This window comes from Anguilla rostrata, chromosome 3 (assembly GCF_018555375.3).
Source record: "Anguilla rostrata isolate EN2019 chromosome 3, ASM1855537v3, whole genome shotgun sequence".
NCBI lineage: Eukaryota > Metazoa > Chordata > Actinopteri > Anguilliformes > Anguillidae > Anguilla > Anguilla rostrata.
The window spans coordinates 50,093,803-50,118,472 of record NC_057935.1 but is presented as its reverse complement, the minus strand read 5'-3'; the positions used below and the strand labels follow the sequence as shown (position 1 = coordinate 50,118,472).

At 39.0% G+C, this 24,670-nt stretch overlaps 1 protein-coding gene across 1 annotated transcript in view; it reads left to right on the top strand.

Moving 5' to 3' along the window:
• Positions 1 to 21,686, top strand: part of slc36a1 (solute carrier family 36 member 1) — a 58,734-nt gene extending 37,048 nt beyond the window's left edge. Inside the window, exon 12 of the mRNA XM_064328068.1 lies at positions 18,042 to 21,686. Coding sequence (XP_064184138.1) covers positions 18,042 to 18,310 — 269 coding nt within the window. The 3' untranslated portion in view covers positions 18,311 to 21,686. The remainder of the gene's footprint in view (positions 1 to 18,041) is intronic.
• Positions 21,687 to 24,670: the final 2,984 nt, after the last annotated feature.

Below are 24,670 nucleotides of genomic sequence, written 5' to 3'. Positions count from 1 at the left end.
AAGCAGGGAGAACAGTGAAATGTACACAGCTACAAAATGAATGTGGGTAAAAGGAAAACTACACAAGGACTGAAATGAATTCTGTTGCTATTGTTTTCAATGTAAACAAATCTATAAAAGAATATGGCATGTTTCCCCTTTTTTGTTTTGGGGAAAGGGAGCGGGAGGAGTAGTGCTTTTCAAAAACTGCTCTTGCATGAAACAAAAAGCACCTACGGCCTGCTTGGCGAAACGCGAAACAAGCGCTTGAAAGAAAGAGCCCAGAACCGAAATGTGCCCAGCCAATTTTTGCCCTGCAGCCCGTGGTAAACCGGAGGGCGGCATGTTCAGGGCTTGATGGAAACAGGACAGGACAGTGTGTGAGGCTGGGCTGGCCCTGTGACTCAATATTCCGAGCACACACTTGCTGTTGGTGGAAAGGTGACGTGGAAATGTGAGGGTCACGTGACCATGTACAGCCCTTAGACCCCGCCTGGGGTGCTTTCTGAAATTGGGGTCCCCCACAGCGGCGAGACAGGCATTCTGTTCCACTCTGTGCCATTAGGCCCCCACTTTGTCCGCTTATTTCCTTTGTGGAGAAGGAAGCCCAAACTCAAAGTGACACTTTGATTAAGAGATACGGAAGGTTCCAGAGGATGTCAGAGAGAGAGCCCGAAGGTCTCCGACTACTTTTTTCCCTCTCCTCCTCCACTATCACAGCTTAGCTTAACTTCTGCCTAGCAGACCTTTTATGAATAAATCTTTGAGTGTGGGGCCGTGATTCCTTCCCCTCCTCATTTTTTGGTGGGTGCTAGTTTGTGAGAATTTTTGCTTGGTGGCTCTGAACCGGTCCTGACTGTCATGTTGTGATAAATTAGCTTTTTTAAGAATGGCTCTCTCCCTTCATCTCCAGTATAAGCTAAGAACACTGTACGTCACTCTCCTTTGTAAGTATGTTAATTTATGACATGTTGTATTTAATGCCGTATTCCAGGGAGCCTAGTTTATTTGTAACAGCCTGATGTTATTTATGTATTGCTCATAATATTTTTGAACTTTTTTCATTCCAGGCAATCATACTGAATAGATTGGCTATGAATTGTTTGCAAATTGGCTTCATCAGCAATATGCACTTCATATTAAAATTAGCCAGGTGGTGCATTGAAACATTAATTGAACATATCACTGTTCTACGTCCTGTAAATGAAATGGTGTAGATTTGAGGAAGTAACCTTATTTTCCAGGCAAACTGTATAATGCTTTTAAGACTTGAGGGGATTATGTCTCAATTCTATGCATGAAGAATGGGAAAGGGGAGTAAATTGTGTTCACTTTCCGTTTTCAAAATTCACTTTCGCATTTTGTGCCTTCTTGATGTTGCAGATTTATGCAGTTGTTTATCTGTGATTGCTGCGTCTCGCACGTCTCGTAAATAAATCCCGTTATTGACTGACTTTTTATTTTATTGTGGCTGTGCTGAAATTGTGGTGGTGCACCTAAGGTGAGACTACATAGGGGAAACCCTTGATGCTTGCAGGAAAGTTGCCAGAGAGAGGATTTTCAACACTTAATGTTGTTGAAAAGAGATATTTGATATTTATACTTGGTAAAGGGTAATCTCTTACTTTTGTGGTCTTTATGCCATTGCAGACTATAGAATGGCGGAGTTTAATTACTTTTTAAATATAGAGTGTCCCTTGACTTTGACTTCTGTTCATTCAATTATTTGCTCTTTACTTCTGTCACTGTTTGTCACTTAAAATTGGGCTTTTACTTTGTTAGGACTTTTGATCACTGAGTCCTTGTCCATTTCAAACACCCCTAGATTAAGTTGATAAACTTAGCTAGTTTAAGGGAATTTATAATTCAGTCCAACCAGATTTAAGTTTTTTTGAGCTCTGACCTCAACCCCATCCAACATCCTTTTGGATCAGTTGGAAAACTCTAATCGCCCAATCAGTGTCCGACCTCACTAATGCTCTTGTGGCTAAATGGAATCTACTATAACACCTTCCCAGAAGAGTGGAGGTTGTTATAGCAAGAAAGGGTGGACCAGCTCCATATTAATGCACATAATTTTGGGTGAAATGGTGGATGTCAGGTGTCCATGTACTTTTGGCCATGTAGTGTATTTAGAGTGGACAGTGGGGTGCCAGTTTAAACTGAATGATTTGATTGAATTGCATATGTCTGTCAACAGTCTGAGTGTGTTTGATTGAATCCAGCCCACAGTCTTCACCTCAGTTCACCTATTGATAAACTAACAGAGTATAACATCTGACTGAGTTTTGCTGTGGTCTGAATTGACCTCCCACTTCCCTGAAATTATTTAAATTCAAGAAATATTTTAGTTGCAGAAAACAATTGATGTACATTTACCAATTGCAAGAACTTATTTCAGAGGGAACTGAACTTTTCCTATTGCACTCCATCATTGATTAAAACGATTTAGTACAGTTGTTTGTTTCTGTTTTTGAACTGCAGTAGAGAGTAAACAAAGCTTTCCATTTTATTTCTATTCACCTCTCACTGTGGCCCTCGTTGCTATCGCACGCACGCGCACACACGCACACACACACACACTCTATATGTTGAATAGCACAGAGAGACTTCATTTTCTGCTGTCAGATTTGGCTGGGGAAACCTAATTTTATCTTTTTCATATTATTTAACTCTGAAATATGAATGAATTCGGTCAAGCAGTAATATGGAAACCTTTGTCATTTTGATATGTGCCAGAAACTGAATAGAGCTCCTGATTTCTCCTGATAGGCTGAAACGTTTAGAGCCATCTTGTCAAAGGTATTGGTTATCCTATGAAAATCCTCATCCTTTTGTCTGCCATGTTTACTTAAATTCTGATTTTCTGTGTATATATTTAAGTTGGACTCAATTCTTAGACTTAAACTGATGCAGTCTGTTCGGAATGAAAGATTACACAGCCGTTGTAACAGTGGAAAGCTAATATGCAGAAGTCAGTGTTTTATTCTAAATTTTAATTTTAATTCTGACAAAGGTGAATGGAACCCACTGTTGATGTCAGATTTGAGTCACATATTCATTACATTTCCAGGTGTTTGATTGTTTACACAGGTTTTGTGAATGTGGCAGTAGTTTCACTTTTCATCCTCAATCATTATCTCTTCGTGAGCTTTTTGTTTATTAAGTTACTGCTAGACACACTGCTGTTCTGCTTATTTAATGGGGGAATTCAGCTGTTGAATGAATGTTTGCTTGTGAAATAGTAGTTGCTCTTCAAATTAAATGAGGTCCAGCCAGTTCCGTACGTGTAGTCAGTGCTACCCCTAATCTCTCTACCCAAAAATCTCTTTTCGACGTGAGTTCCGTCAACACCAGACCTGGGTCAAATACGTATTTGTTTTGGATTCAAATACTTTTCTATGCTTTACTGATCTTGTCTCGTGTATTGGAGCTCAGTTACACCAGGCAAGATCAATAGAGCACAGAAAAGTATTTGAATCCAAAACAAATATGTATTTGATCCAGGCCTGGTCAACACCCGCTTTGCATACGTCAGAGCCCTAGGGCTCTGGTCGGAGCCATCTCCAAATTCAAATTACCCGCCCATTATATTTCTTCAGAAATGAGGAAGGGTAGAGATGTACGGCATTATGACGTATACCGCTACCAGAATTTGCACCTTTTGCTGCCAATCAATCTGTACAGTGATTGCTTTAGCCAGACACACACACACATAATTCATTGCTTATGGCATTATCTTTTAAATGAGCTAAATATTGTTTTGTAGTGGAATTCCCCTTTAATAAAGCATTGCTTTTGGGAGCACCAAATTCACATACAGACTCTTTCCCCTTTCCATGCCGTTATTCTGTCCTGAACTCACTTCTGCTTCAGCTATTGGGTGGATGTTTTATATTTTCTGTTGAAAAAAAGTTGCTACAGCTATGTCAAGGAGCATTTTGACCTTTAGCCAATGATGCAGAGTTTTTTTTTTCTGTTCCTGAAAAGCACAGTATTTATATTAAATTGTAGCATTTATGTATAAGTAACCTATTATATGGAAGTTCAATACTGGGTTTGAGAGTGTTGATAGTGTGCATGGGTGGAAATGGACTTTGAAGGCAAAATCAAAGTTAGAGGAGCAGTTTGTCTGTTTTTATGGAAATGTATTTTATTTTCAACTCTCCATTTGTAGCAGATTGTGTACTTTTAATGATTTTATCCTGTGTGAATAGCCCTTTTCATTAGCTCATCTATCTGTCTTCCCAAGGCTGTTGCCCATGGCTGTGGTTAGCCTTATGGATACATGACATCTCATTGAAGGCCTCTGGAAAGACATGTCCATACACCAATTAATGCATATTCCAGTATTCCAATGCGTGCATTTAACAATGAGTTATGGTTTCATCTTCCCGTTTTATTACTTTACTCTAGCTGAACTTGGTCTTAACTTATGTCTTCTGTATGCATACTGTTGACCTTCTGTTACAGGCTATTTAATTAAATCCTCAGCCCATCATGTCGTATTATGTAAATGTATTCGATCCTGTGACTGCAGCCTCCCGGTCAGAATCAATGCAATTAATCCATTGGAATAATTATCTTAATGAGGTGAACCACGTTTCCCATAAAGCATTAAATTGTTATCAGGTTCTCGGCCCATTTAAGTGGCCTATATGCCAAGGGACAATAGAAAGTTAAAAAAGGCCAAACGACACACTTTACCATGACAATGGCAATTGAGCAAAGAGGTCTTTTAATTAGACCGCTCGCCGTAGTCTTTTATCTGCTGCTTGGGGAAAGCCATCCCAGCATGCAACGCACAAATTGGCTCCAGCCGCTGCGTGTCCGGGTGATGGGGCATGTCTTCAGCAATCAGCATGTCTCCTGCGGACCTCGCTTAGCCCTGGGTAATACAAGCCTGACATACAAGAGCAGAGGTGGAGCATTATGGGAATGCTCTTGACATGACGGAGAAGTGCGGCTGCACCTGCAGCACGCGTGTGGTGGCCACAGCGGTTAAGCAGCACGTTGAAGCCGCACAGCGTGTCAAGTGTGTGGCCACACTGGCTGTTTGCTTCGAGTCTCTTGCACTCTTTGTCCAGTGGGTTTCCAAAAGACTAGATTTGCCATAAAATTATTAGTAAGACATATTTTATATACAGAATTTGCTAGATGATATCACTTATTATGTTTATATTTTTGCATACAATTACAATTGTAATGCTGAACTTTTAAATTCCTGTGGCAGAAGAATACATTGTTGGAATTCAATTTATCCATTGGAAGTGTATTTTTGTCTCGCACAGTGTTATTTTTTTATTAATCTCTGTTTCAGTAAGACAGTTCAATCATCATGAGGATAAACATTTAATCTTGAAGGGATAAATCGCCTTAGTAGCATCCAGAGCTTTGAAAGGCAAGTGCCAAAATGACTACACATCATTCTCAAAATCAGTACATTTTCATCAGTGCACATCAGAGCATTTTAATGCTGTGCACATCTTATCCTGTGTTGTCCTCAGTGTCTTTCTTGTTGCAGACACTGAGAACGAGTACACCTGAGAAATGGGTCTGGGAATAAAACTGAATTTGTAATTTAGCTTCTCGCATTTCCAGCTGAAGCCATGACGGCTTTTCATCTGTCCACTTCCTGGCAGCTTCATTTGATATGAATTCCTATGAATTCATGTGCATTTTCAAAATCACCTCACCCATCCAGTGTTATCTGATTGAAACAACACTGCATTTATTCTGAGAATTAACTTTTATTCATTTTCTGCCAGGACAATATGAAAATTAGAATGTTTGTCCTTCAATGTTTTAGCTGCTCATTAACATATCTGCTGGTATAGAAGCTAACAAGGGATGCACCTGTAGTGATATAAGGATGCACTTTTCATCTGATGTGTATCCAACATTTTAGACAACCTCATTCACTGCCATTACTCTGGTGTAGAAGACCTTGTTCACTGTCATTGCTCTGGTGTAGACAACCTTGTTCACTGTCATTGCTCTGGTGTAGACAGTGTCATTCATTGCCATTACAATGGTGTAGACGGCCTCATTAACTGCGATTGCTCTGGTGTAGATAACCTCATCCACTGCCATGACTATGATGTAGACAACCTCATCCACTGCCATGACTATGATGTAGACAACCTCATCCACTGCCATGACTATGGTGTAGACAACTATGCATCTTGATCATTCGCAACTCCACCTGTTAAGTGCATAGAGTTATAAAAAACATGCATACTTTGCACTTTGCTTGTTTCATGGTGGTCACTCACTGGGGATTAGTGTCTCTATTTTGTTTGTCATTTATTCAATAATTGATGCAGAAGTGTATCTTCATACCCCACGGTGCTTCATGAAATTTTTAGCAGGTGAGTGCTCTCTTCATACATCACTAGGGAAACTACATCTTCCTACCATTATCCAAGGTAACTGTGATGTTAAGTACTACAATTTAACATTATTGCACAGGCACATGTACATGTGTTTACTTAATTAACTGTGTTGCTGAAAAAATCGAAAGTAACTAATACTGGATCAGAATGAAATAGAATTCAGTTCATTTAGTCTTGATTGTTACTGTGTGTGTGTGGAGAATGGGAATGCAAGCGAGAAAAACGGGTCAAGGAAAAACAAAAAATTGTTTTGGTATGCTTGTCGTAGCTCAAGGCTGCCCAACCCTGTTCCTGGAGATCTACCATCCTGTAGGTTATCATTTCACACCTGATTCAACTAATTAGTGGCTCAACAAGATGTTGCATGAGGAGCGCTTTGATGGGGTTTGAATGAAAACCTACAGGATGGTGGAACTCCAGGAACAGGATTGGTCAGCCCTGCTGTGGATTAAATTATTCATAGACTCTCACAGCCCTTGGTCTCAGAAGAGAAGACATTTAAATGCCTGTGCTGTGCAGTGCTATAGTACAGTAGCTGATTTTTTATTTGTTTATTAATTTTTTGTCAATTGCATATCAAGTAATCCTCAAGCCTTTGAATCACGCACATGATGTGTATACAGTAAGAGGTGTACAAGGCTGCTGTCATTAGTCTATCAGGCTATATTCTATAGCATTTGAAGTTAAGATTAGCTTCGTTATAACTGAAAAAAAATTTGATGAATTTTTAATAAATGTATAGACTGAACTGTGTACCTCTGTGGCTGGTGTGCTTTGGCAGCCTGCAGCCTAAATTTCAGCAGTAGCCATAGAAGGAAGGCTACACTGTGACCTCACATGGTGATGGGGTATGAGGTCACAATTTAATCTTTCTGTGAGTCATCTACAGAGCCTGGCCACCTCTCTGTTATAGGGTCTTCTGGAAGCTTCTGTGCAGCTAGTGGGAAATGGACATACAGCCAACAATGGGAATCTAGAAATGGGCTGTAAAATTGCACTGTGAGTTGCCAAATTGTATACCCGCCCCAACTCCCCACCTCCCTCCTTCCAACATGATTATGACATTATTGGCAGAGGAATGGTTTTAAATGGCATTTACAAAACACAATGCCTGTAGGAACACAATGTACACAATGTTTCAATGTGTATGGCCCTGCTTTATTTATCATTTTCTAGCAAGGCCTTATTGAGAAGCCTACAGGTTTTCAAAATCATTACAGGCCGTTCTTTTAAGTCTTGCATGTGTGATGTGCTATTCAGCAGTGGCTGGGGTTCATTTTGTGACAGTGTTGCTCTACCCGGACGAATAGGTCAGAATAGTGTTCACTGTGTTCTTGGCTAGAAATAGCTGTACAAAATAAGTATTGTACCTTACTGAACCTGTGTTCAGCAGTTGTCTATGACCATGAAATGCACTTTTTGTACGTCGCTTTGGATAAAAGCGTCTGCCAAATAAATGTAATGTAATGTAAATAACATTTGATTAAAGCTGCCATACAATGGGTTCCAGCAACAGTAAAGGATGATGAGTTCAGAGCTGCTAATGTATGTTTATGTGTAAACATGATGCATGCTTGCATCTCAGCGACTAAAGTATGATCACCCCCTATTTGCTTTCAAGAAATGGAGGGCACAAATACTGACCTTTCCTCCATTCACAGAATTCACACAAGACTGCATAATAATGATGAAAGAGGAGATAGAGCTTGCTGAAGGGCAGCGAAACACTGGAAACGTACTGGGTCGGGATATTACACTGCCACCGAAAAAATGCCATTTTTGCAAACCAGGCCTTTTCTGCAGCAGAACACAGTACGGTGTAAATACGATGGTGGACTTTTATCAAAAGGCAAGGAGTGTAAATGCAGTGAAATCTCTGAAATCAATTCTTAGATTCTTATTCATGTACTCTGTTTGGATATGTAGCATGTTGCTATTGATTACTATTTATATGTTTGTGGTACCAATTTTTTATTTTGATTTGACATTCCCAAAAGGCTATGTCATTTTAAATAATCATGTGAGGTTAAAGTTTCTGCTCCCCCGTAATTCACTGAATTACAAATGGGGAGCAAATGGTATGCAAATTCAAAGTTAAATTCAATATTTGATGTTTGTATAGTGTAACAACCCTAGTTCCTAACATGGAAGTAGGTGTTCCTAATTCTAGCTCCTAACACTGGCTGTTATATAAACTAAACCAACTTTTTGTTTTTTCATAAATATATGCTGGCACTAATAGAAAATGGAATTGAACAAGATGCAGTACATCCTATTGCATTATTTATGACATCTCAACGTAATCAATTTAGCTGTAGTTGCGTAATATAGTAAATTAGGGATTTATCAGATGCTTCTGTAAGTGCATACATAAAAGTTTGGGCAACAAACAGTGCTGATGCATAGTTATCAGGGTCATAACCGATAGTAGTACATGGCAAAGCATAATTTTGTGCAGCAAAATGCCAATAATTTAACATCCGTTAAAGTTATTTGGTTTAATGTGGCACTAAACAGGCCGTTCGCTTGTGGATGTGCTGGCTGTGCTGGAATTCCAGCTTAAAGGAACAGGCATCAATTTCAGGAAATTGAATTATCACACAATTCCACTCTCTGGCTCAGCTAGTTAGTTTTGTGTGTGCAGAGGCAATTGGTTAACAGAGCAGCTTGTTTCCACGGCAGCCCTGTCAGCATACATCACATTCTCACAGAGGTTCTTCATTAGTTGGAGCTGAAAAAAAGATAAGTGGAAACTTTATGCCCTTGTCTCTAAACAACGGGGGGTCCTGGAAGGACATCCCAGGCCAGCTCACAATCACCGCAGCCCTGGTCAGGATTTTTGTCACCACATTTCAGTTCCTTTATTTAATTCATTTTGAAAATTTTAATGACTGGCCTAATGATAAATACTCATATTCAGGTCAGTGAGTTTTTTCCTCCTTGTTTTCTCCAGCTATAGAACAGGCACTCGAATTTGTGCATTTTTCAAAGAACACTTTCTGGACTTATGTGAGTCATTTTCAAACCAATACCATAGCCTTCTTCTTTTCATCTTGTTCTGTGTAGGTGTGCTTTATTCATGAAATATTCACATAATGGTAAATGCATGTTGGTATTATAATATTCTGAATGCACTGCATATGTACAATGCAGATCCAGTGGAACCTGGGCTGTATTGTGTTTTAGCCCATCTCCCTCTTGGAAATGGCATTCAATGTCAATGATGCATTCATGCAATAGCATAAATGCTGCAATATTGTTGTTGGCGGTATTGTTTTCACCCATAATGTGGCTCCAATCCAGATACCAGGAGTGTGATTTTGTTCTCTTGAAGGGCCCATTGAAAGGCTTTTTAATGTCATGGAAAGGCTTTATAATGTACCTTGCTTACTTTAACAGCAGTGTATTTCCATTGTTGATGTCCTTTTGACACCGCAGGTTCGCTAACTGTGACGATCCTGTGCGTCCCAGATGTCTTTCTCCTGTTCTGTTATTTAAAATATGCCTGAATTGCTATTTTGCTCGGTTGCCTTTAACAGACACTTTGCATCTCTGTAAGTAAGTGGCGTAGTTTCAGTTTCTAAAAGAGACCCTGTAGTAACTGAAATGTTCACATTAACAATGTAGAGGAAAGCTGTTCATGCACGGTAAAGGTCTAGTAAGCACACAGATGTGCAGATAGGGAAAAGGTAGAAACAGCGGCCAAATGAATACAGTTGCTAAGTGAAAGAGCAGTAGCCATTTATGTGACCTTCACATAACTGACTGAGGCTTTGTGAATTTTAGAGCAGGTGGAAATGTGTAACATTCTTGCAAATGAAATAGTCTGAACCGTTTTCCTTTGAATGTTGTGCCTGTTGATTATTTAAATCCCTTTATAATATTTTTGCTCTGGGTTATATACATAAAATATTTAATTTCAGAATCCATCACCTGTTGTACATTATTCTCAGGGTCACCTGCAGGGACATAGATCTGTCTGCGTTTGAAGGAAACATCTGCTCACCTCAAAATCTCAGTGTTTCTAAAGTACCGACACACTAACTAGATAAATTGTCTCCAAGGAACAAAAAAAAAAAAAGAAATTACATTCTTATTTCCTTGCTTTCTATTATGTCCATTAATTCATAAGGTGAACTTTAGGTCAGTCATGAAAAACACATTTTGGCAAGTCCCATGTGATGTAGTTTAATGGCCACATTGTGACAAAGAGAGAAAAGACAGAAGGGACACACACATGATTTGTGTGTGTGTGTGTGTGTGTGTGTGTCGGCAGGACTTGGGTAAAGTCTGCATGTGCCTATATAATGTATATATGTGTGCATATGTCTGTAGACAGTACACACAGGTAATGTGTGTTTGTGCCTTTATAAAGTGGTAATGTGTTTATTGGTACAGGAAGTGCACATGTATGACGTGTTTGTGTGCATAAAAGTCACCCAGGTGATGTGTGTGTGTTGTGGAAGGACACACGGGACGTGTGTTGTGGAAAGAGAGCAGTCTTGCCCATCACTGGTTCTGCGTATTACCGATAGTGTTGATTGTGCAGAAATGCCATGTTACTTTTTTCATTTCAAATATCAACATGACACTAATTCAATGTTATCATCTGGATATATTTAATCAATGATTTTGTGTATTTTAATTGATATTAACCCGAGATTTTCTTTCATGGTGCTACTATGTGGTCGGCCTGTATTCAGCCAATGCGCTGGTTTTTGGCACTGTGATGTACCCCTCAGCCCCACAATTCCCTGCCATGCCAGTGCAGTGGCATGGCAGTGCCTCTAGTCAGGAGGTCCATGGGTTTGCGTCTGATTGTCGTAGAGTTACCTGGGGAAGGGGGGTTTTTAGCTGGAAGGGAATTTTCCCTGTCAAGCTTTCTGTGGCGGTTGGGAGCTTGAGGCACGTTGGCTTCAGCTCAGTGGCTGCGCTGCTCAGCTGGTACGCTGCTCAGCGATTGACGTCACGGCTGGCTGCATGCGTTCTGGGGGATGCGTACGCCGCCCCGCCCCCCAGACGGCAAATGGCTTACCGTTACAATTCGGCCTAAAAGAAATGGGGAATAAAGAACAAATAAATCTGCATTCACTGCTGTCGGTATATAATAGAATGGTTCTGAAAGTGGTGGAAACGTAATTAAATCCTTTTAAACTGGCCACCATACTGTGAAAGCATGAAATCACATTTATCTGTTAACTTTTAATTGCGCCTTGAAAATCAATCTGTGTTAGTAAAACGTGTGCCCAGCGGTTGGAGCTGAGTGACATAGGCCTGCTTAAAATTGACGGTGGCTTTTTGTCAGATCACAAATCCACCAGCAGCCTTTGACTGCTGATTTGCCATTAGTCAGTGAGTCACACTTTCTATTGATCAGAATTCTATGGTTAGACTAAGCTAGCCTTATTCAAAATGGTTTCTACTTGCTCCAGAGCCACAGACTGAATATTATCATCGAATGAATTAAGAATTTCATCAGCCCCTTACTGCTTTTTTATATTTTCTTGAGAGCTAGCAGTCAAGTGAAGGCTTTATGAGGGGAGGTTGTTTTCAATAGATGGCCTTTGCTCAACGTTATATAGCATGACATGACATTCTAAAGGGAAACAACAGTGCCACAGAATCCAACATAGCTGCTGTCTGTATTTCAGGGTCCTTTGCAGTCTTTATTTTGTCCTGCCGTCTGGGACATTATGATAGAAAATGGAATACTCTTTGAATACTCATTCTGCCCATATTTACAGGACAGAAAGAGGTTATTATAGAAATTACAATTATTTAATATTCTCAATCACATTTTTGTGAGGACTAAAGAGAATGGACCAAAGAGAATGGACTCCAGGTAGAGGATGCCTGATGGGATGTAACACAGCGTGGGCTTGAATAGGGAAAGGGTCAGGGCTGGAGCTCTCTGTGAACTTATAGTGGGGGAAAGGGGTTGAACATGTGAGTGAAACACGGAAAATCCCCAGGGTGCTAAAAGATGAAAAGAAAGGGGTCTGCACAACACTTTTGGAGTGTTCCTGGTCTGACAGCACCCCAACACAGTTAAGCTAAGGTGTCAGTTAAAGAACAAAGCAATGTCCAGGTCTTATTCTTTTCTTTTTTTCACGCATTACATAATTTATGTCTCCTTGACCAGTATGTAGTGAACCTTGAAATAGCCGTTTACCAAACAACCGAAGGATGGAAGACTGAAGTAGGAAAAAGACCGAAGCAACCGTTTCTAGTTCAATGAGGTTATTACGGTAACGGAAGCATTTGGGTGCAGAGAGGTCAGGTTCACAACAGGGCACACAGGTTCCTGTGTGGTCTCACCGTTGTCTTGCCTTTGAATATAAATGGGCAGCATCTGATGCCGAATCTCCAAGATGACTACCCCTCCAAAACTATGAAGCGCACATGCCTAGAGGTGGGAATGTCCTTCATGGGGCCTCCCATGAGATGACATGTCGAAGCCTGTTTTGTTAAGAACATTTGCATTCTGATTGGATTTGCGCAACAGTGTTAGGTTTGCTGTAGCAGAATGTTTGGTGGATCTTTGATCTGGTGGGTTTTGACATTAATCCTGTTGAATCTGCTTCTTGTGGAACTTGTTTGTCTGTTCACTCTAACGTTTATTTAACATCTTCAAATGCATTCCTAATATAAATATGTGTAAGATTTACTTTCCATTACAACATAGAATAAAAACTGTGGGTAAAGTTGAAAAAAGTAGCAGATTATTATTATTTATTTTTTTTGAGGTTCAGTGCACATCAGTATGATGTGTGTGATCTGAGAGCTCTAGCTGCACTGAGATGGCTATCGGAGTTTGCCTTCATTTACAGTACCTGCAAAGGGCAGGCAGTGTGACACTGAAAATGAGTCACCACCTGAGCTCCCATCTCTCTCTCTCTCTCTCTCTGTCCCTCTTTCATTTCTTATCCTCCTTGTTCATGAATTAGTATTTGTGCATAATCAAGGCCCACGGACTCTGGGATGAAGGGGACAGTAACGAGCAACATTAGCGGTCACCTCATAAAAGTGCGCAAGCATGAAACGGCAGCCAAAAATCCGACTGGCCCGAAGCCGTTGTAGTGAAAGCAATGATGAATGCAGACCGGGCTTATCAAGGGGAAGCCCTCTCTTTGAGAGAAGCTGAGTAGGAGCCTGCAGTTCGAGCAGATTGGAGTGCCTGTTGAGACATTGGGAGGAGGGGGAAGCCTGCTTCATGTGCTGTTGATCTCCAAAAGCGTCTTTGAGGAGCAATTAAGACCCTTTCAGTGGAGTGTGAAACCCTTGTGTGGGGTGACCTTGTGCTGTTGTTCAATATTAATGCACGCCACTTACCACAGGCTTCTTCCATCAAAAAACTCATATTTCATCCTAATCTTTTCTAACCTTGACTGTGTCCCGTGTTGTAAATATAACTATATCCCTTTTTTATTTGAATAGTGGTTGATTCCATTACCAGCTGTAAATATCTTCACTCCATTTCTTGTCAATGGCTTTTTGAATTCAGCTGTCATCCATAAGCATTCAATTGAACAAAGTAGGAAGTTTACCTAGTATATTGTGTGTGTGTGTGTGCATGTGTGTCTGTGTGTGTGTGTGTGTGTGTGTGTGTCACTGTTTTTATCCCATTCATTTTTGTCCATTTTTCCATATTGTGTAAACAATGTATGATTATGTGAAGCTCTAATTATTATTATTACAGTTTTTGAATGAGTAGACAAAGTCAATTTGTTTCACTGGAAATTGCCTTTGACCAAAACAATAGCAGCCTCTTTTAGGGCTCTTGATTCTTCTCAAGTGGAAGCTAAAGCAGAAGGCCTCTCGAACGTTCAAACCATGTCTCTCTCCATAGACTTTGTCCCGGTTTTTTGCTCTGTTTCTCAACATAGCTGTCAAGCTGCATGCGCGAGTTCTCAAAGTCTGGTGGCACGAAACGTCTCATGGACGTCAATCGCAGGCTCAGCCTACCTATTCCCTTTGCAGTGTCATTTCACAGTCTTTGTGAATGCAAATAGTCAATTTGGGGGGGTTGGGGATGGGGGCGGGGAGAATAAAAGCAAAAAAGAACGATTTAAAGATGTAAAGACTTTTATCTGCTTTACGTTTGTCGAATATGAGGAAAAAGACAAAGTCTTTTACAGTCGCTGTCAATGAAATGGCACATGACGGCGAGTGTGCGTTGCGCGCCGGGAGCATGCTCTGGAAGTGTCTGATGATTTAAAAGCCCCGGCGTGTCCCTGCCTTGCTCTGTGGGAGGAAGCCGAAATGGGCGAAAGGACGAATGGCATTTTGGCCACGTATTCAGACCGTCCCAGCTGCCTGTGCAGCTGTCTTTATTCAGTTGTAAGGGACAGTTCACGGTCTGGGCTTTTTGATATTTCAGTTTTAGCGCATGTCTTCAACTGACCCAGACAGTTTTGTGTACAATGAAGGATAATTCAGTTACTCACAGAAGTTTCTGATGACCAGTCAATTTTACAATGGGTGTTGCAGGAAGACACGCGTCAGCTAACTCCAAAGCATCTTGTACAGCCGTGTTTTTTTTTTTTCTCCAGGGGCTGTATATATGAATACAGTCATTTTTTATTATTTTATTTTTTATAGTGTTTTTTTCACAATTCTAAACGTAAATATTGGCTTTTATATCGTGCCAGTACTTCCTTCTTTGAATGCGGTGGTCTCAGTTTGCACATGTCATAGGAAATAGTTGCAACCAACATTGAGCATATATATATATTTAAAGGATAATCGAGCAATCGACACAGATCAACCTCATAACGTCACTATACAAGCAGTTTGCAGTCACTTGAAGTTCATGTTCTTGCTGTAGCCTGCAAATCACAAAATTCCCCTATAGTAAAGTTAACTATCCCTACTTCAATCCCCTTGTGTCCTTTTAAGTTCACTATTGCCTGGCTAGCCGGAAGGAAACATTTTAAGCTACAAGTCAGTTCTGTGGGCTAGTTTCAATATCCGTCTTTATTTCCTCTGTCACTTTTCACGTTTTATGTGCTACAGGCCCACTGGCCTTCCATCTACCCCAGAGGTAGCCCCTGCCACTCATTTGCATTCATTTATTGTTTAAGTTCTGTAGCTTTCCTGCTGTCGTTTTTGCTCTGACGTGGAACCAGGCGTCGATGGTGACGGCAACAATTTTTTTCTCATTCAGGAGCTTACTTTGCCAGTTGCCTTCCTCCCAGCATCCCCTCGTCTGTCTTTCTTCATGCTGTAAGTTTGATTAATGTTCAAAAACTTGCCTTTAGGCTTGACAGTTAAAATGAAAAGTCTGTTATTACCTGTAAGTGGAATGGGGGGAAAAATTGATAAAGAAGGATAGTCAGTGGATGCCAGTTATTATTGAAAATAAACGAACGAAGGAAAATTCCGACGTCGGCCTTGATTGCTTGAGTAATGAGAACTCGGAGACTGCGGTTATCAGCCCGTGGAAATATGTCAGCTCATATCCTTCCTGATCCTATGCATTTTATTTTACTCATTATTTCTTCCAACCAGATGCAAGTGAACATTAAATGATGGCCCAAATACATCTTTTCAATGAGCCATTTTAACCATTCTTTCTATATGGATTCTGACATTTCACCCCAAGCATTTCCTTTGCTTGAAGAACAGTTTGCATACCATTGTAGATATTTTAGTTGTCATTGTGCCCAATTCAAGGCATTTTGCATTTGTTAAAATCCATGTAAACACATTGGTTACTTTCCCAGGATCGTGTGTATCCTACAATGGGAACGTTCACCTTCATGTCTTTGTAAGACAAATGGAAAAATGATCTGTTATCAGCAAAGCAATGGATTGGGAGGATAATATGAAGAAGTGGCCAAGCATGACGCGTCATGACATTTTCAATGTATTCTGTCTCTCAGGATTGAAGGCTGGGAATGGAAAATGACAGAAGTTCATCTGAGGCTTATCTGAATTGGCTTGCTAATAAGGACAGCTGCTTATTGTATGAAGCAGAATTCGCCAAAATGCTTTAAAATTAATGTATACATAGTCGGAAGATTGTAGCCTTTAAATCATTGTAAATAAAACACTGAAGTTATCTTTTTTTTTGGATGATTAGCATTGTTTTTTATGCTATTCGTGTTGCATATATCAGTGAACAGTGTGATGCCTTGCCCTGCTGCAGCTTCCTCGTTTGTTTGAGGACTCCTTTAGTCTTTAGTGTCTGATGTGGTTTGTCTGCAGTGGCCTCCTGTACCTAGCCACAGTTGCCACAATGAGCTGCTTGTGCCCAGAATGGAAGTGCAACACATGATCAATTCTCAAGGCTTTAAGTGACGTTTTCCCACCAAGGAGGTCAAACAAAAACCGACTGTTGCCTACAACGGAGGGACTTTTCCATTGCACGTGTGGATAACCAGAGCGACACACACAAAGGATACAAAATTTTTGCCTGTTACATTGCAAATGTTAGACAAACATTCTTTGCAATTATATGGAACATCTTTGATTCGTTGGTGCTTTGAAATTGCTGGCAGTTTTACTGAATCATGAATCTTGATCATGATAGTCACATTTCAGTGGGAGTAAACTGTCAAGCTTTGCTCAGTTGGTCTGTCAGACTGAAGATACCACTCCAGGCTGTGCATTTTAAAATATTTATTTTTCTTCTTCTTCATCTCCCCAGAAAATGAAATTAAGAAATCATTTCACATTAATATTTGAATTCATTGCAAGGCCTTGATAAGTATTTAAATTTGGAATTTTCCATTGGCAATTTAATGTGTGTTAACCAGGACATGGATGGAATAATTTCTGCTTCAAAATGGCATCAAATACGAATTGAATTTTAAAAGGCCCTGCAGTGTCATTAGCATCTGTACACCATTTCATTATTTTAAACTGCTATATTTAAATTTTATTCGTAAATAATGAATTATCAAATTATTTGGTTGTGGGGGGCAAATTTAATATTTGTGTTAAATTTTCATTTTTGCACTTTTGTGTAACCATATCCTGTAAAATTGGTAGGAACAGACCTCTATCTTAGATGGGGTTATTTGATTTGTTCCCTTATATCTATCATGAAATCTATCATGACATTACTTAATCTTCTGTAAGTGCTCTTTCTACCTATCTCTTTGACCTTTCACTAGGGTCCTGAAAATACTCTGGATCAGAGTCTGCTCTATTGCTACTGTGATCATTTACTGTACCCAGTAGGTTCCCTGATGCCTCAATCATACCCTTTAGTCTAACTTTAGCTACTGTCACTGGGCTGGCCAGCAGGTGATGGGCTCCCCCTCCTGGCCTTTCCCAATTGTGTGCATTTGTACTATGACTAAGCATTATTACTACTGATATCATGACTGATGATATTGATATTGGTGGTATGTTACTATTTATGATATTACTGTAGTAGTAGTAGTAGTAGTAGTAGTAGTTGTTGTTGTTGTTGTTGTAAACCAAAACATAAAGGAAAGAAAGCCACACACACTACGATACCCGATGATCTGTCCTACATTGAGTAAGTCACAAACGTTTTTATAAGCCTCAGCTATGCCCTGATTGCTAAAATGCGTGAAAGTTTTCTTTAATCAATACAAGGAAGACAGCAGAGAACTATTGTGTGCGGCTTTCCTGTCCATCATTGTGGGCCGCTGGTTTTGATGTTAAGATGGCGCTCTTGGCTGCTCTCTGCAGGTCTCCTGGCCATACTGATCCCGGAGCTGGACCTGGTCATCTCCCTGGTGGGCTCCATCAGCAGCAGCGCTCTGGCCCTCATCTTCCCCCCGCTGCTGCAGATACTCGCCTATCACGACGATGGCCTCTCCCGCTGGGTGGTGCTCAAGAACTGCCTCATCAGCCTGGTGGGCATCGTGGGCTTCGTGGCCGGCACCTACGTCAGCATCGAGCAGATCATCGCCCGCAGCAGGCTGAGGTCTAGCAGCGCCTTCTTTGAGAGCACCTGAGGGTGGATGCAAGCCGGAGTCGCCTGTTTGTGGGGAAAAGAAAACTTGCACAAAGTCACTTCTTTTGTTGTTTTTTGCCCATATTGAATCAATGTTCGTCCTAAACTTTGACTTTGAACTTGTGTTGAGCAAGGGTTTTTTTTTTTCCCCCCTTAAACACAGCAGCAATTTGGCAAGTTAGTTTAGGTCAGTGGTTCCAAACCGCTCCTCTGAAGCACTCCTGATTCAACTAATCTTTGGCTTCATTAGTTGCAGGTGATGGCTGGGGATACCCAAGGAGTGATTTGAGAACCACCGGTTTAGATTATTGCTAAACTTGTCGCAGCTGTGTTGGTGGAGATAAAAATGAACACTTGCAGTTGGCCGTTAGAGCAAAGGACCAATGTCACTTGTATCCAGGCCTTCTGAATCCAGGCCTGTTTGATACCAGTTGTACTTTTGTCACTACAACCTTCAAAACATCTGGTGAAGTTTGCCACCCAGATGGTACTTTTTTATCTTTTAACTTTTTTGGTTTTTATTTATTTTATTTTTTCTCGTATGTCTTAGTATTTAATTTAATCACCAGAATAACTATGTTGGCAGGAGAGCCACAATCATGCGTAGGCGAAACATTAAACCGTACACATCAGTTTTGTTTGCTTGTTCTGTTTCTGCTTACTCCTCCTTTTTCCACAATCCCATAATCCCTACTGTACTTCATTTTACCATTTATTTTTCTACAGAAAAAAAATAACTCCTGCTCTGGTTGTAATCAGAAGGTATCAAAAGACCTGTAAATAAGTTTTGTGATGCCCCTTGATTTTTAACAGTGCTCACCAGTCCAGCCAGCCCCCCCCCCCCCCAAAAAAAATACATTATCTTTTTCTGCTAATCAGTCTTGCTCAAAACAATCCTGCCAGTAATATTTGCAAAAATATATAATCAGCCCTGCCAAATAGGCCCTAGCAGTGTTATTCATACAGAAATTCTAACAAAATAACACTACACACTTTCAACTATTTGAATTTGAACTATTAAGAAATTTGGATTTATGAATGTGAGGATGATTATTGTTAAATTTGTGCTTGCCTGGGTTTTACAGCAGCAAGATTACAGCCCAATAATCAGAAGATTAGGAAATTGGAGTGCAGTTGTGTAATGGGATACGTCTATTAGGATTTTGCCTGTTTTAACTGATTGAAGATCCATTCATATGTGTGACAGATTAGACATAAGAAAACTGGGAACTATAACCTCTTGATATGTAGAATTGCACTTACTTCCGAAAAAAACAGTTGTGTATCTCATAAATCAAACAAAAACAAAGATATATATTTGTTTTTTAAAAATTTTAGTCAGTATTTTTCAGTAAAAAATACAGTTTTGAGATAAATTTTGTTTTTAATTGCCTTGCAATCACATTCACCATTGAAACATTGTTTTCTGTCATTACTTAGAAACTGTTTACACTAGAGTGATGAATATAATTATGTTGTGATTTTGGGTAATAATTTTATTATTTTGGATTTTAAAAATCACAATTTTATTATCGGTAGAATTTAATATTCACTAAATAATTGTATTCATTTAGTGGACAGTTCAGTTGCTCAATTGTGTCTGGATAGTTTAAGAATTAATAGTTTTTAAATTTATTTATTTTATTTTTTTTTGTCTTGAGTGCTTTTGTTTGAAATAAAGGGACTTATTTCTTATGTTTATTTCTTATGCTTTTTATCATTTATATCTGAATACTGTATGAGCATGGTCAGATATTTCCTAGACATTTCTATATTTTAAATTCCAGAAGGGAGTTGGGGGTATTCTCAGGGATAGTATGCTCCATGTTAAAATTTGTTTGGTGCAATGGTACAATTTTAAGCTCAATATAGAGCAGTCAAGATTGCAGTGAAATTACAGTCAATGAATTTCACACCAGAGAACTGGACATGGCTTTGTCTATTAATTTAGTTAACTTGTATCTTTTGTTATAAAGTATTGTACATGTATAATGTGTTATGCACATGATTGACACCTTATGAAAATATTTTAAAGCAAATCATATGGAATGTCTGTATTTAGCAGCTAGACTTTACAAATTTGAAATATATAGTATGTAAGCCTTTAAAATTTCATAGATAAAAAAATGTCAAGAAATATGAGGGAATGTTTAAACATTTTATTTTATTTTATTTTTATATTGGATGCTTATTTTTGAATGTTTAATTGACTGCGGTTGCATTATTGTGTTCATCTCCAGCTGTTTGATTGTCACCCGCTGTTTAATTGGAATGGAGGAATGCTTCCTCTTTTGATGAGTTGATTATTAAACACAATTTACATTGTGACGTTGTACCATCCGCTTACATACATGAACACAAACTTACACGTCTTTCTGTCACACATAATGCATAAATGCCAGTTAAAGAATTTTGCAAGTCAAGCATTTTTTTAGAAAAAAGTTGCTTGATTTGACTATTTTTAGTTTGAGTTTTTTTTATTTCATTTTAGACTTTTTTTTTTTTTTTTTTTTGCTTGCTTGCTGTAAACTATAATTGATTCTTGAAGAATGCTATGCCTTACCATTCTGGTGGTTCATTTTGCAAATAGTCATGTCCGTAATGTGCTGTATTATGCCATTTCAGTTACAAAATGATGACTTTTAAATGAACACAAGCTTTTTTAGGATGCTGTTTATTCAGAAATGTGTTTTCAGAAAGTATTATAGCTACACATGGCTACATGGCTATTTTAGGTTTTGGTTTTAATATTGGTGTAAGGACAGCGTAATCCTAAATTAGAAACCCAGCTGTTGATCCCCTCCAAAGGTAAAATGCAGTCATGTTGGTGTAATGATTTCTTTTTTTTTATAGACAATATTTTATACCGACCACTTTTAATGCATGCTCCGTCACCCACTCTGTAAATACTGTATATGACATGATGTAACTGCTACTGTATGTGTTTGTACAGTATATATATGTCATGATCCTGAACAAACGGTTGTGATCTGTTTTTTTTTTCTTCTCTCTATCAGACATTACAACAGTGTAGACCACTGTGTAAATGAGATGTAAATAGTTGTATTTTAGAGCAGTTTTTTTTTCTTTTCTTTTTTTTTTGGGGGGAAGGGGGGTGGTGGTGGTGGGTTTGCATATGATTCATGCACATAATTAATGAGGGCCCATTATATGTATATGAATTGCAGATATTCTAACCTGTAATTAGACGTTAAGTGGCTTAAATGGTGACATACACTAGAAATAATTTATCACCAAAAACATTGTGCATTTTTTGCTGCTGTAAACATCACATGCGTTTTCCCATTAGATGTAATACTGAACAATATGTTTGTTTAATGTGATAATTTTTCAGAATATAACTGAATGTGAATTCAGTCTGTTTCGAACCGTCTTATCTTTCTTTTTGTGTAAAAGTGTGTTTGCATTTTCTTTGCCTGAAGGAATTCTTTCTGAGCTAAGAGCTGTAAAACACTGCACTATAAGTTACTAGTTATATTTATTTAGTGTTTAATTATGCTGTCATTGAAGCATTCTAAAGGGAGATTGTTTCCTTTCGCAAATGAACACACACCACGCGCCGCGGGTCCTTCAGCTCATTGTGCATCTATGTGGACACCATTTTGTTGCGAGCATTGTCAGAGTGAATGCAGGGCCTTGACAGCAGTACATCCCTGAGAAATCACGGTGCAGGAACATTGGCAGTTTCCTTTTTAAGGACAGGGCCGTTTATTTTTATTGTCTGCTTTTTGAGCTGTCGGGGCATTAACGGCATCAAGCAATCCTGTTTCAGCTTGATTGACATCACACCCTTGAGCACCCACAGAGAAATGAAAATTAATGGCTAGGGAGCGACATATGGGATATGGGAAGTTATAGACTGTGGCAGAGAATACAGCCTTTCCAGAGGGCTAGAAAAGGATGGGAATTCCATTAACAAATTCAGCGGACAATGAAAGTGTATTACTTTTTTTTCATTTTTCTTTTCTTTTTTTGATCAAATTTTCAGGTGAAGACTTGGAGACTGTATTTGTTTTTCACCTTTGAGGGACCTGTAGGACTGCACATGTCTGTCACAACAAAACATGTGATGACCAGCCACGAAAAGACAGACCACTATTTCTTTCATCTTGGCTATTTTAAGGGGAGGGGGGCATCATGTGGTTTAATCGGAATAGTACAGTGCACATATAGCACGTACTGTTAGGCAGAATTATAAGCAAACGGTGCTTATAATTTCAACACATTAATACTCAAAACCCCACTGACATGCAAAGAGGTGAACACATTCTTTCTGAAGCCCATATACAGTACAGTACAGTATTAAAAACTGCATTGTAAATGCACTTTCATTTCTTGCTTTTTCAGCATTTTCAGATATTATTATCACTGAAAGAATTGTTTTGTCTAGAATATAATTGAGTATGATGGGTGCTTTCCACTGCCCCAGTTTTTTTGTTCACAGGACAATGAAGGAAAGTGTTGCAGTTCTGCCCAGAATGTCTTGAATTCTGTATTTCAGTCATGTACATGCATTGGACAATTTAGCACGTAGATGCAATGACAAAACATGAAGATTCATGAGGTTAAGGGCTAAATTATTCTGCATGGAAATATTCTGACCTGGAGGGAGGGTTCACAGTCTCCTGTGCGCTTGTGCATTAATGAAATATAAGACATTATCAATCAAAGAACTATCATAGAGTGGAATGCTGATGTATAACTGATTTTCATAAAGGGGTAGTTAGTACTGATGGCTTCTGCCAACTTTTCAGGGTGATACATTGAAGCTGTATTGCAGTGGTGTCATTAACATAAGGACATACACACACAATTTATAAAAGTCAGTTTTCTGTACTTTTTTTCTCATTCGTATTTCTCATTCATAAGTCCAAATATATAGCAAAAATATCTAATTTCGCTCTACTGTTACCATACGGAACTGTACCAAATGTGCTTTAAATGCGGCTCTTCTTAATGTGAGTACTTGTCTTGAAGTAGCTGTTCAATCCCTAAATGTTTCTAGTATAAATTCCATCAGTATGAAGGCAAATCAAAATAATGTAAAGTCACCTATAATATTTTGGAGATATATAAATTATATCACAAATAATAATGTATTTTCCAAGATATTTTTGCCATCAGTTGATACGCATTTGTTATGCAGCTTGAAAATGTACAGGTATACTAGTTTTTTTTTTTTTTTTCAACATGGCTGTGCCATTTATATTTTAAAATGTCAAGGAAAATGTATTCCTTCCTTATCACTCATCAATTTCTATGTTATCATAATCGCCGGATTGCTATTTGTTTCTATGGGGAGAAGGGTAAGACAGGGTGGCATCTTGCTGAAAATCTTACCTCAACCAAATGAGACGTTTGTGAAGATCTACAGTACATTCAAACCTGTTTTTTCATGTATATACAAGGAATTTTTAGAACAAACATAACCAAATAGAGCACCTGAGGGTGGTAAAATTCAAATATTCAAATATCTACCAAATAGCCATATAACTGTGTTAGTCTTAGCCCATACTTGATAAGACAGCATGCAATTTTTAAAATGTACAGGCAGTGAACTAAACTAGAACCACATTCCATAATGATGTGGGGTGCATTTTCATGAGTAATGGCCCAGTGGGCCCAGTGGTTGAAAGAGTATACCGCTGACCCTCATGCCATGATACTCTCAGGAACCAGGTCTGAAATCTGTCTAACACGTATGAGATATTCTGGAACAATGCCTGAGACATACTTTTTTTACTTCCAAATGCTTGCAGACTTTCTCATAGAAATGTGTCTTTCTTTCTTACAAGGATTGCAGACACTAGCATTCCCCATACCATGGGCCATACTGGCTACACAGGCAACATATGGTAGCCCAACACCCTATTGACTTTACATTGTTGTTTAATTTTTTTGTTCACTGCCTGTAATGGACAGTTTGGAGTATAACCCTGGTGCCATGCAGTAATTTGAATATAATACTGGTGAGAATGCTATGTTGAAACATAACTTAAAAGGTAAAAACATTTCCCCCCCTAAAAGTATATAGAACTATGATATAATTTAATTAAATGGGAATAATCGGTTTGATATTATGTGGTGTGGTCAAAAAATCCCATGGTTTTGGAGTCAAATTATTTTCACGAGCTGAAACTCAACAGGCCTAATACAGGTATACTGTATGCACGTCCATGCTATACTGTACTCACTGAAATATTTCCAGTCACTACATTAATAGTCTGTACAGGTGCCCCATTCATGCGTTAAGATTGTGTATACTCCTCTGCAAAGCATTAGGCCAACTAAACATCATGTGCAGTGAAATTACTGAGATTGCTTCTACTGCAGCTTTAAT